The sequence below is a fragment of the Sinocyclocheilus anshuiensis genome, unplaced genomic scaffold (genome assembly GCF_001515605.1).
Source record: "Sinocyclocheilus anshuiensis isolate Anshui unplaced genomic scaffold, SAMN03320099.WGS_v1.1 scaffold979, whole genome shotgun sequence".
NCBI lineage: Eukaryota > Metazoa > Chordata > Actinopteri > Cypriniformes > Cyprinidae > Sinocyclocheilus > Sinocyclocheilus anshuiensis.
In genome coordinates, this window is record NW_015544223.1 from 309179 (window position 1) to 321686 (window position 12508).

General features: G+C 38.3%; 1 protein-coding gene across 1 annotated transcript in view; it reads left to right on the forward strand.

Moving 5' to 3' along the window:
- LOC107697272 (zinc finger protein 407-like) overlaps nucleotides 1-12508 on the forward strand; it is a 61770-nt gene that overhangs the window by 22089 nt on the left and 27173 nt on the right. The window contains exons 2-3 of the mRNA XM_016497989.1: nucleotides 3364-6457; nucleotides 9124-9238. Coding sequence (XP_016353475.1) covers nucleotides 3427-6457; nucleotides 9124-9238 — 3146 coding nt within the window. The 5' untranslated portion in view covers nucleotides 3364-3426. The remainder of the gene's footprint in view (nucleotides 1-3363; nucleotides 6458-9123; nucleotides 9239-12508) is intronic.

Consider the following 12508-nt stretch of genomic DNA (forward strand, 5'->3'; position numbering starts at 1 on the left):
AAAAGACGGGGACATTGTTGTTTATTTACTTAGCATTGAGTCTCTCCAACTAGGTGACAACGTAGCGTTAAATCACCATTCAACAGACACAAGCCACCACCGCACTGCCGTCTATTGGACAGCAGAAAGATACTAACTTTTCAATCTGCTACGTTACTGACTGTACTGACAAACTATGCTGACATCGTGTCTGCACCGCAACAGGACGTGACAAAGCGACTGTTGAAAATCATTTGAACTTTGTTCGTATCATAAATAGAACGAGGCATCAGTTTACTACATCCAGTGTAGACAACATCACTGATTATAATGGGTTCTATTCCACACTGGATGCGAGCGCCGCGGCGTGACAAAATACATTAGAATTATATTGTATTTTGTCGCATATTTATTAAGCATGAGTTCTGGGCCGCGGCGCGGCACACCAGCATTGACTGAGTGGCCGCGATCAGCTCCGGTGGCCGTAACACAGGCTTTAATGTGCCGCATACGCATCGCAGACGCGTGCCGTGATGCGCAGACCAGCTCTAGTCTCTAACGTCACTGAATCTGCTGTTAAAAATGAACCATCCATTCATCATATCATCATGCAAAACTAAGAATTAGAATCATTGTAATGTGACGATCAAATATAGGTGCGGGTGGGTGGCGGGCAGATAATTTGAAGCAGCGGACTCGGGTGAAGTTTGAGCTCATCCGCACATCTCTACACTACAGTGACCTGGGTCACCAGTAGCAAACAATGGAGAGCGCTCTGCTGGACAAACTAAGTAATTACAGTGTTCAGAAGCATTTAATCTGCGTTATATGTTCTGTAAAAAAAATTCGCCGATACCGATATATCGGCAACAGGTTCATATCGGCCGATAATATCAGCTAAACGATATATCGGTCGGGCTCTAGTATTTTCACATGCTTTCAGATGGAGCAGCATTTACTACACAGAGCCGTAGTTCACTGACAAGGTACGCAAAACCGCGTTCATAATCGCAGACCGATTTAATTGCGCGATTATGAAATCGAAGAAATCGTTCTGCGATTATGAAAGCTGTTTGCGTAGCTTGTCAGTGAACTACGGCTCTGTGTAGTAAATGCTGCTCCATGACAATCGCATTCGATTAATCGTGCAGCCCTACTCCATACTGTACTTGTGATCAATATGATATCTCGTCATTTACTGCTACGAATTGATGATGGTCAGAAAAGTAAGATTTGAATCATGACAGTGCAAATCCACTAATGCCAACATAATTTTGTAGTATGTATGTGTAGTGTGAAGTATGTCGATAGTGTCAAACGCAGCACTAAGATCCAGTAGCACTAATAAAGAAATACAACCACAATCGGATGATAAGAGCAGGTAATTTGTAACTCTGATGAGAGCAGTCTCTGTACTATGATACAGTCTAAATCTTGACTGGAAATCCTCAGAGATACCATTTCTCTCTAAGAAAATTAGTGTAGAAAGCTTCAACATCCATCGTGACTAAAACACAGGTGTTAAAGGCAACTTTACAGATCGAATGGTCTCAATGAAATCCATCATATCCCTAATATCCCTTATCCCATGTTAATTATTGTGCCTTTAACCCCAACAGCATGGGTGCTTTTTTTACTCAAAATACCATACTTTTACATATTCTTCCATTATTGGAAAACTGCTGCTTTAATTACCTTGGACAAAATTGAAAAACATTAACAAGACCTTTGTCTCAAAATATTGTCAATAATTGTATCGATTCTTATGTGCTACATAAATCTACAACATTTAAAAAAAAAAAAAAAACATTAAATATTGGATCAAATAATTAGCACAGAATCAACTTTGTGTTGCTGTGTGCAATCGTGTCAAGTATCTGCCAAATTTCCACGTGCATATTCAAACGTGATTGTTAAGAAAAATGCTGAGGTGAATTTTTGTACCATATAGTTGTTTAGTTGTTTAAAGGAGAATAATATCAAATGCACCTTTTACGCCAATGCGCCTTTAGCCCCATTGTACCCTACAAATGACTGTGAGCAGAGGTCTCCAACCCCAATCAAACACACCTGAACCAGCTAATCAAGGTGTTCGGGGTTACTTGATAATTACAGGCAGATGTGTTGGAGCAGGGTTAGAGAATTTGAATAAATCCAAAGTACAAAAATGAGGCAAGCAAGCAACAGTATCTGTAACTTTCACTGTAACGGTGCATGTCCACTAGTGTGGAGCAAGCAGTTTCAATTATTTCATATGGGAGTTCAGCTTCACATAATGGTGAATGTCCACTGACAACGCTAGAACACCTCCACCTTGGGATGTGTCTGTAGCAAGTTTGTTTAATCTACAGTTTTTTCAACACATGGCCAATACAATGATCACATATATATGCGATTACATTTGGAGCAATGCAAGCTTTCTTTCCAAATGCCTAAAGTAAAGATAGGCGGTCTATTTAAACTAGTGTTTATTAAATAGGACAGTATAATAACGATTATTCCCAGACGGTATAATCACAATAAAAGCATCCAGACGGCAATATTTAATAACAACTGAAAAATTGTCATATGTGTAAACAGTATGATTAATGTACTAAATCCAGCCTAAACTCCAGAGCAAGACCCAAACCAGAAGAGGTGGAAGTTTGTTGCACATTATCCTAATTTAAAGCTTGTTTTGTCTTATATTTTAAGTTATTAGTAATCTTAAGGCCCCCTAGTGGGCCCTAGCCTCCTGGTTGCGAACCACTGCTCTAGAAAGACAAATGAATCCAACAACAGAGTGCAAATGAATCCAACATACCACTCCTTCTTGAGACAGGCTCTTTAGAAGATAACAACTTAAAATACACAGCACATTAAAAACGTGACGCAGTGTGTCAAGCAAGTCAAGGCAAAAATAGTGTGCATGCTTATTATGATTATTACAGTAATCTGAAGGCATTGCAAAAAGGCAAAAAGTTCAATTTTTTGATTATCGATTCTTCACCAAGAACTACCATAGAATCAGATTCATCAAGAACCACTGAACACTAAAGCCTGTCATTTTCTTAAGGAAAAAAGTTGTTCTTAAGAAAATATTTTGAGATTTGTTACTAAAATAGCATTAAAAATCATTATTAAAAAAATCTTAGAATTTAACTTATTTAAACTATTTTTGTGGCACCCTAGGTGTATAAGATTGAGATCGGTCTATAACAATTGGTATTGTAGTATCCATACTTTCCCCCCATATATTTGAACTAGTACACTATGTAAATAGTAATTAATGATTTCTATAGTAATATAGATGGAAATGTTAATATAGTGTAATAATTGATTAGGATTAATATTATTATTTGGTTTAGCTACATATTCATTATTTTCATGGTGCTTTTTTCACAGAAAAGTCTTCTATGGATCCTTTAAATGAAGCTTAGTAAATATACCGTGTGAACTGACAGCAACATGGACAATCCAAAGCGGAAATTAAGGTCTGGAAAGGAGATTTCAAAGGACAAGTGTCAACCTAAGAAAAAGGCCAATGATACTGGTACAGAAGATGTTTCATCTGCACCTAAAAGTGTTAAAGCATCTGACGATTCAGGATGTATAAATATTGTAGAAGAAAGTGAGCATGCTGGGACAGCTACAGTAGAGGAACAATCCAGAACCATACAATGTAAAGAACGTGGCTCTTCAGAAACAACTGATGCTTTGGTTTGTTCATTTTGCAATTTTGTTGCAAAAACTCAAACTGCTCTGAAAATTCACTCAACAAGAAAACACTCTCAAAAAGGAGGCTTACAAAATGACACAGTCTCTGACACAGTTATTGCACCAGGATTAAATCCGTTGCAGAACACACCACAATTACAAGAAAGTGAAAACCGAACACATCTTTCAGAGTTGAAACTGGACAGTACTTCTGTGTCAGAGGAAGATAAACAATCAGATACCTGCATGGTTCAAACAGAGACTGAACATACACATCAACTCCTTGTAGATGAGGCTGTAATATCTGAGAAGTTTGTTGACACTTCTGAGGATGGAAGAACCAGTCCCACTCAGATGTTGCTGGAAATAGTTGAGCCCACTTCATGTAGATGTCAGGATGGTGAAGACACAAATGAGACCTTTAAAGATGGTGATGATATGCAAGCCGGCTGTAGTTTTCATTTGGAAAGTAAAGTGAAAAGCAATAAAAATGGTGGCATTGATGGACATGCTGAGAATCATAAAAGTAAAAGGCATTCAAAGCCTAATACTCTACATGCATGTTCCTGTTGTGTACATAAAGTCATAGATGGACACAGCCCAGACACGCATATTAAGAGGCAACATCATAAAAAACAAAATAAAGTCTGCGATTTCTGTAGCTATTCTTGCGTTATAAAGTGTGATCACGAGAAGCAGTGCATGAGCAATAAGCACAACCGAAAGATGTTGGAGAATCGGGATTCATTAAAGACAGAGATGACGCCTCAAGAATTAGTTTTCCCACCATCGACAACAGTGTTGACGCATCTGACTGAAGGCAAGGTACAACATCAATGTGACAGGTGCAACTTCACAGCTAACAACTCTGTAATGTTAGCACAGCACATTAAAACGCACCATCCAGTGGAGCACCGTTTCCACTGCAGGGCCTGCCGTTACTACACCACCACCATAGAGAGCATGGAGGTTCATCTGTCAGAAGAAGTCCACCAACAGGTGGCCAAAGAGAAAAACATTAGCCCTTTATTTAAAGACTGTGTTGAAAAAATCCTTGTGATTCTGTCAGATCAAAGGGAGGACAGAAAAATGAATGAGAGTGACACTCCTGAGCAGTGCTCTAAAGAAGCTGGGGAGGTTCAGGAAACAGAAAATGTACTACCAGAGCCTGCTGAAACTGTAAGGAAAGGTTCTCCTCACAAACGGAAGCGAGGTAGACCAAAGACATCTGATGTGACTGTTTGTAGTCATTGTGGGCTCGTTGCTTCCAATGCCACCAACCTCAATGTCCATATACGACGCAGGCACAGTCGGTTGTACAGCTTCGTTTGTAAGCTGTGTAACTATTACTGTGTGACCAAGGGGGACATGGACCGCCACTGTGAAACTAAAAAACACATTAACAGAATGCAAGCAGCCGGAAGTGAAGGCAGTGGGGTAGTTCTGCTAGATGAGCAGGCAAGTCAAGTAAAGAAAAATGAGGCAGAAATGGGTGACAAAGTATCAGTGATTGAGACACCTATTGATGAATTGGACAAAAATAACTCCAGTGTACCATGTAAGAAAAGCAAGTATGACCTGAGTAATATCTGCACTCAGTGTGACTTTGTTGCTCACTCAACTCCATCTCTTGCTCTCCATGTGCGACGCAAGCACACAAAAGACTTTGAGTTTGTTTGTTTAGCATGCAGCTACTACACCGTAACCCGCAGAGAGATGTTTAGACACATGGCCACAGAAAAACACAAGCAGAAACGTGAGTGTTACCTGAAAAAACAGAACCAAAGCTTTAATAATGTTCGGGCTGCTATGACCATCAAGTCCACCTTTGAAGACCCAGAGACAATCACAGGATCGGAAGTGGTCCATAACAGTTCTATTTTAACATCTTCAAGCACTACAACTAAAGATGAAGAGAATTCAGCAAAGATAGGTGAAGAGAATTCTGCAAATGAAGATGGAGCAAAACAATCTGCTGAAAAGAATACTTCCAAAGACAATGAAGAATCCTCAACTAATCCAGCTGAATCAAATGTGGCTGACATGGTCCAGTCAATGACGATGGTGAAAGATGCAATGCTGGAGGAAATGGATGAAGAAAATGTGTTTGATGAAGATGAAATGACTGATATGGGAGATGACAGTCCCTCTAGTGAGAAACACCTTAGAGCGATGCAGTTTGATGCTTGCATCTATCCCTTAAAAACATTAGCAGAGCGCAAGCAGGCATCACATGACGAAGAACAAACTACAGGTGCATTAAACCAGCAGAGCATCAAAAAGCCTAAAACACTGGTTGGACCTGAGACAAAGACTACCAAACCAATTCCACGGATCCGCTGTGAGGACTGTGGTTTTTTGGCAGATGGCTTAAGTGGACTAAATGTTCATATCTCCATGAAGCATCCATCAAAGGAGAAGCATTTCCATTGCTTGCTCTGTGGAAAGTCCTTCTACACAGAGAGTAACCTACAGCAGCACTTAAGCAGTGCAGCACATATGCGCAACGAGCATGGAAGCACTGAAGATCTTCCAGAAGGAGGCGCCAGCTTTAAATGTGTCCGATGCAGTGAGCCCTGCCAAACCGAGCAGGAACTGTTTGTGCATATCAAAGAGAAACACGAGGAACTGCTAAGAGAAGTAAACAAATATGTGCTGGAGGACACAGAGCAGATCAACCGAGAGCGGCAGGAAAACCAGGGCAATGTGTGCAAGTACTGCGGCAAAGTATGCAAGAGCAGCAACTCCATGGCTTTCCTGGCTCACATTCGCACACACACAGGTATGTCTTCCTCTATCTTTACCTTTACATATTTGCCATAAAACCTCTTTAGAATTACAGTTTAGAATGTTCTGTTTGTTGATCTTTAACCATCAAAATATTTACTAGCAGCATATTACATTTAATTACTATTGGTAATTACTTGCTTGGTAAACTCCTAGGCCATGTACACACTTGCAGCTACATGTAAATAAATTTGTTGTTACTCTTCTGTGTGATTAATCCTGATTTGTACACACAGTTACGAATAAAAAAAGTGCATTTTTACAATTCACCAAGCTGAACTGATTATATCAGCATAGTCTGTACTGAACTAATCTGAGGTTGCTCCCATCAGCCCTGTGGTCTAATGCTAACACATACGTTATTGTCCCGAGAGAACATGCTGTTTAGAAGCATCAACTTAAAGAACATAAAAAGGAATTTGATTTGATTCTTGTATTCTTTACACACATTGAGTAATAATTTATGGAATTGACTCCTGTATATATGCATTGTTCGCACTCCCAAACCTTTGCAGTGTGGACGGAACCTTAGACCCTCCTTTCTTGGCGTTAAAGTCCCCATGAAATCAAAATTGAACATTTCTGAAAATGTTCAAAAATGAAGATATATGCATTCAAAATGTACAGTTGGTCACTTGTTCACACATTTAATATTTTTAATGACACAAAATGCACTATGTAGCAGATAGTGAATGATTCATTCAATGTAAATATGCTTTCCATTGGGCCAAATGAAGTGTGGTTTCGCATCAGTGTCACATGAACCTCTGCAGCACAATATATTGTGCTCCAAAGACAGGATAGCACAGAATGGATGATATGTATATACACATGATGCTGTATTTTTAAAGCACTATGGAGGAGATCAATAATTACAAACTGTTAGACAGGCTGGGCATTATAAACAGTACTGACAAGTAGAAGAAATATCACAGATGCCACGCACCGCTATTAATTACAAGACTATTTCTAAATTACAAGATATCTCCAATTGAAAATATAGTTTTGTTTCAAACGGATGAGTAAAACATAGGGCCTTGAATGTCTCTACAGCTCAGCAAAAAATAATTAGGGCTTTCATTAACTGAAGGTGTTTCCAGTGCTGAAAGCTGTTAAGCTCTAGTCTGTTAAGAGTGCCATACTTTTGCTGAAGACTAATAAAATAAATATCAAAATACACAAATAATTGACTTTTTTTAATTTTTTTTTTATAAATAAAGCAGTAGTTTTTATTTTGTTCTAACCAGTAACTTTAAGCAGACCTCGGAACTCTGGAACCATAATGACAAATAGCCAAATTTTCCTCAGAAAAGCATTTAATTTTTAATCTCTGATTTAGACATCAGATAATAACAAATATGTTATATCTTTACTAAAGGTATAAACATAATGCTAGAAATGTTATAATTAATAATAAATTACATGTAACATAAAAATTATAATCCTGTATTGTATAAAATGTGTGATAACGCCAAAAAGAAAAAGGGAAAAAGAACCAAAAACATGACCTTATGAAAAAATATTTTATTCAAGACACATTGCTGTGTGCCAGGGTTTCCCAATGTAAAATTTAAATAAATAAATAGAGCCGCACAATTAATAGAAAAAAACTGAAATCTCAATTTTCAAATCAAAGGCTGCTTTTTAATTAAATAAGTATATAGCCTGTTTAGTGGCATGTTTCAGAGTGAAGGACAGCACTGTGTTCATTTACACGTGAGCAGCTCATGTTTCATCCAAGGTTTTCATCGTCAAAGAGTAGTCTTCTACTATTGAATTTAATGTTTCAACATAACAACCTGAGACATAAGCTTGTGCTTTCTGATTTTTGCATGATTATAAACTGACAAACTGCATTTGACGTAATGTATTCCAGAATCATCAGCAACATCAGCAAGCGAGCCAATTGACACCATTGTTTTGTTTGAAGGACATAGATAGATTACCCACCCTTGAAAAGCGGTGGGCAGCCCGATGTACAATGATCATAATGCAAGGCCAGCACATCACAAATATAAGCCATATTTTTCTGTGGCCATTAGTATCGAATGTGTTTTTTAGTTTTAGATTAGTCAATTACAAAGTTTCTGTTTAAACATCTGTAAAATTAGTTGCCAATTGCCAATTCTAGCCCATACAGTTCTAAAATTAAGGAAAACATACATAGATCTGTATGTGCGTATAGATTACGTTCTCTGACTCCCAAACAGTTTTATGGCAGAATAATAATAATAATAATGAATCATTAATAATATATTACAGAACAAATACAACAAGACTTCAGCTCCTTCAGTACTTGGACCCCCAATAATCTTCTACTAAATAAGATAATGTATACAAAAGTTACGCCATCTTGTCGTTAGTTTAATTGGTCCCAGTGTGCTTTCGGTATCTAACCCCTTACTTGTTGCAAATTACTGTATATCTAAAATAAGAGTAATAATATTTGTGCTTGATTATTTATTAGTTATTTACTGATGTTATTTATTGATGATGTAGATATGTGTATTCATCCCTCCTCACAAGTTTGCAGGTCTTTTCTTAAAGTGATACTGTATTTCTCTTGAAAATTTAAATTCTGAAATTAAAATCATTCACTCACCCTCATGTCAATATCATGAAGAAAATTCAATGTCTTTTTTTTTTTTTTTCTCTCTAAAGGATCTAAACCGTTCATGTGCAAGATCTGTAACTTTGCTACTGCTCAGCTCGGTGATGCCCGCAACCACGTTAAGAGACATCTAGGCATGAGAGAGTACAAGTGTCACATCTGTGGGTGAGTTCAAGAAAGGATCACATTTTTTTTAAAAGTACAATTATGTCAGCTGAATGTTTTACTTCATTAGTTCTCAATTCCAGTCCAGCCCCCCTCACCACTCATGTTTTGTATTTCTCTCTGTAACACCTGGTTCAGATCATCAGCTTGTTAGGAGAAACTTGAAATAAACTCTGTTCTTACTGACATGGTCCCTATGCAGGGTTTATACACTGTGTGCCTTTTTAGTTATGAAATTGAGCCAATTATGTTCTGAAACATATTTATATTGTTAGGAAGACACATACCAAAAAAATTGAGCACAACTTAGATGGTAGATGGTGCTTTGGGGAAATTTTGCTTGGCAATAGCCTACACAGTGCAAGGAAGTTTGACTTCAAACTTTGTATTGAATTTATGGTAAATTCATAGATTATTTTAGACTCATACCTTTGTGTTGTTTGGTGAACTGTAGGGGTGGAACGGTTCAACTTACTTACGGTTCGGTTCGTATCACGGTTTTAGAGTCACTGTTTCGGTATGGTTCGGTATGTGCTATGTTTAGGCAAAAACTATACTGTCAAATAAAAATAAAGAAAATAAGAATAATCTATCTAACTACAAGCAACAGCACAAATAAATACAATAGAATAAGGATACAAATAAAATAAACAGTGATTTTCAGGTTTTTTTAGGTAGGTCTAACATTAGTTTTTAGGTACAGAAATTGAATAAAGTAATGAAATGTAAAACAGCATTGCATATTTGACTATATAAATTAAAGATTAATCTTTATTAAAGTTACAAAAGCTATTCAATCAAGAGCAGAGTGATTTCTTTGTTGTTGCTGTTTGATTAATATTAAGAAAGTGCTGTCACTTTAAGAGAATGCACTGATCCAGTGCACTGATACAGTACGTTCAGCCGGCTATGTCTGCTATAGGATACTTACCAAGACGGGCATTTTGACATAATTTTTGTGTGAATTTGTCCATTTAAACACAATACTTCAGAGAGAGATTAATATTTGCGCGTGTTCTGAGGTGCGGGTTTGCGCGCTTCAGATGAACGCACGCACAAATCTTCTCACTGCGCGCGCGAGCTCGCGTCCTCTGGCTTAGACTGGCTCTTAAATGTTTAAACTGGCAAAGCTTAAATGAGTTTAGCTTAAACACAGATATCAATGTGTGCTGTTCAGGTCTCACCTGTGCGCGCGCGCTATCAGCACCCGGGTGATGACGGGATAAATATATAGTTCAGTCATGACACTCTAGATGGCGCATTCTGACGGTGTGTTAACGTAACTGATGATATTCAGAGAGTTAAACGACTTGGCACAAGCTGATTGGTTCATGCTGCATATGCAGCCAATGAGCTTACTGCCTTGCATTTATATGGCTCAATGAGCCTTGGGTGCCCATGACCTTGACGCTGGTTCACTGGTTATCCTTCATTTTCTTCATCTTCTCTTTAGATTCTGGGGACAGAGGCACCAGCCAGTGAGATCCAGTGTTGTAATAAAGTGAGCTTTACCCAGTCGGTCATTTAACTCATCTCTGTGGGGCATGAGATAGGCTTCAAATTTAGACACCTCATTTCATTTTCTGGAGTCATTGCAAAAATCTTACAGTGCCTTCTGGTTTTGACACCTTTACAATAGGGCTGGACCAGGTGCTCTGGGACTCCACCATTGCTCCAATATTTTCCTTACTTCCTCTTTGATAGCCTCTCTCCGAGCCTCTGCTGTTCTGTAGGAGTGTTGGTTCATAATTTTACCTGGGCTGTGGCCCCTGACCCTGCCGCTGGTTCACCGGTTATCCTTCATTGTACTACTTCTGGTAGGTATTGCGACCATTTGTTTCTGCCGGTGCGACTTAATTTTGTGAGCGGTCGCACTGGTGCGACCACCATGTTGCCCAACTCATAATCGCTGCCATTTCTGTTGGATATGAGAAACATGAAACGGCAAAGAAACAGCTCTGACCAATAATTGAGCGCCACACAAACAAACTGGTCTGAGCTCACAACAGGTTTACTTGGGAACCAGTGTTGATCTTGCAACACTACTGTTGCTGCACAGTGCTGCGAGATTCAGTGAGAAGTGTTTGAATTCGCCTCAGAATGAATGGTTGCTGGGAGATTTAGAGTTCCTGCAAAAAAATTTTTTTTTTTGCACTTTTTTTGCGTATGAAGTAAGAAAAGTCACAAAGTGCCTTGAAAAACACAAACTTTGCTTTAATTTGTGACGGAATCACACATAAAGCAAGTAAAGAGTGCTCCTTTTATAAGCACTGAAGTTGTCGGTCAGTTCATTATAATACTATAAAAGAATAATGGTAAATTTAATAAGAGTAGAATATAAAAAAAATCTGTATAAAAATTCTATTTTGCACATGTTACTGTGGTTAATAAATTTTGAATGCTTCCCAACTCAAAAAGAAATGTTTTTAAACATTTACTGTCAAATGTTTAATTTAATTAGTAACTGCACTTACTAATGCAAAACAATAGTAATTTTATGATTAAATTATCTTTATTTTTAATACCCCCTCATCATTTTGGTAATGGTACGGCTCGCTTGGAACCTCAGCCGAGGTGGTACTGAAAAAAGTACCAGGTACCAGGTACTGTACACAGTGGAAAACCCCCCAAAAGTGAGCCGTGCCGTACCATACCATGCAGTGGAAAAGCACCATTAGTGGCACTGGTGCCACTGCTCTCAAATATTAGTCTAGAGCCCTTTATTAATGAGCGTATAATGGGAACACCCCACAAGACTTATCATTTTGGAGATCCTCTGACCCAGTCTTCTAGCCATCATTATTTGGCCCTTGTCAAAATCACTCAGATCTTTTCGCTTGACTGTTTTAAAGGGGTCATATGATGCTGCTAAAAAGAACATAATTTTGTGTATTTGGTGTAATTAAATGTTTATGCGGCTTGAGGTTCAAAAAACACACACTCTAAAAAATGCTGGGTTAAATACAACCCAGTGCTGGGTAAAATAGGGACAAACCCAGCAATTGGGTTATTTTGAACCAGCGGTTGGGTTACTACCCAGAAGGTTGGGTTAAACATTTATTCAAACCGCTGGGTCAAAACAGCCCAATTGCTGGGTTTGTCCCTATTTTACCCAGCACTGGGTTGTATTTAACCCAGCATTTTTTTAGAGTGCACTATTTTCCACGTACTGTACATTATTGTTTCTTCTCTCTGCCCCGCCTTTCTGAAACGCGTCGATTTTTACAAAGCTCATCGGTCTGAAAAAGTGAGGTGTGCTCTGATTGGCCA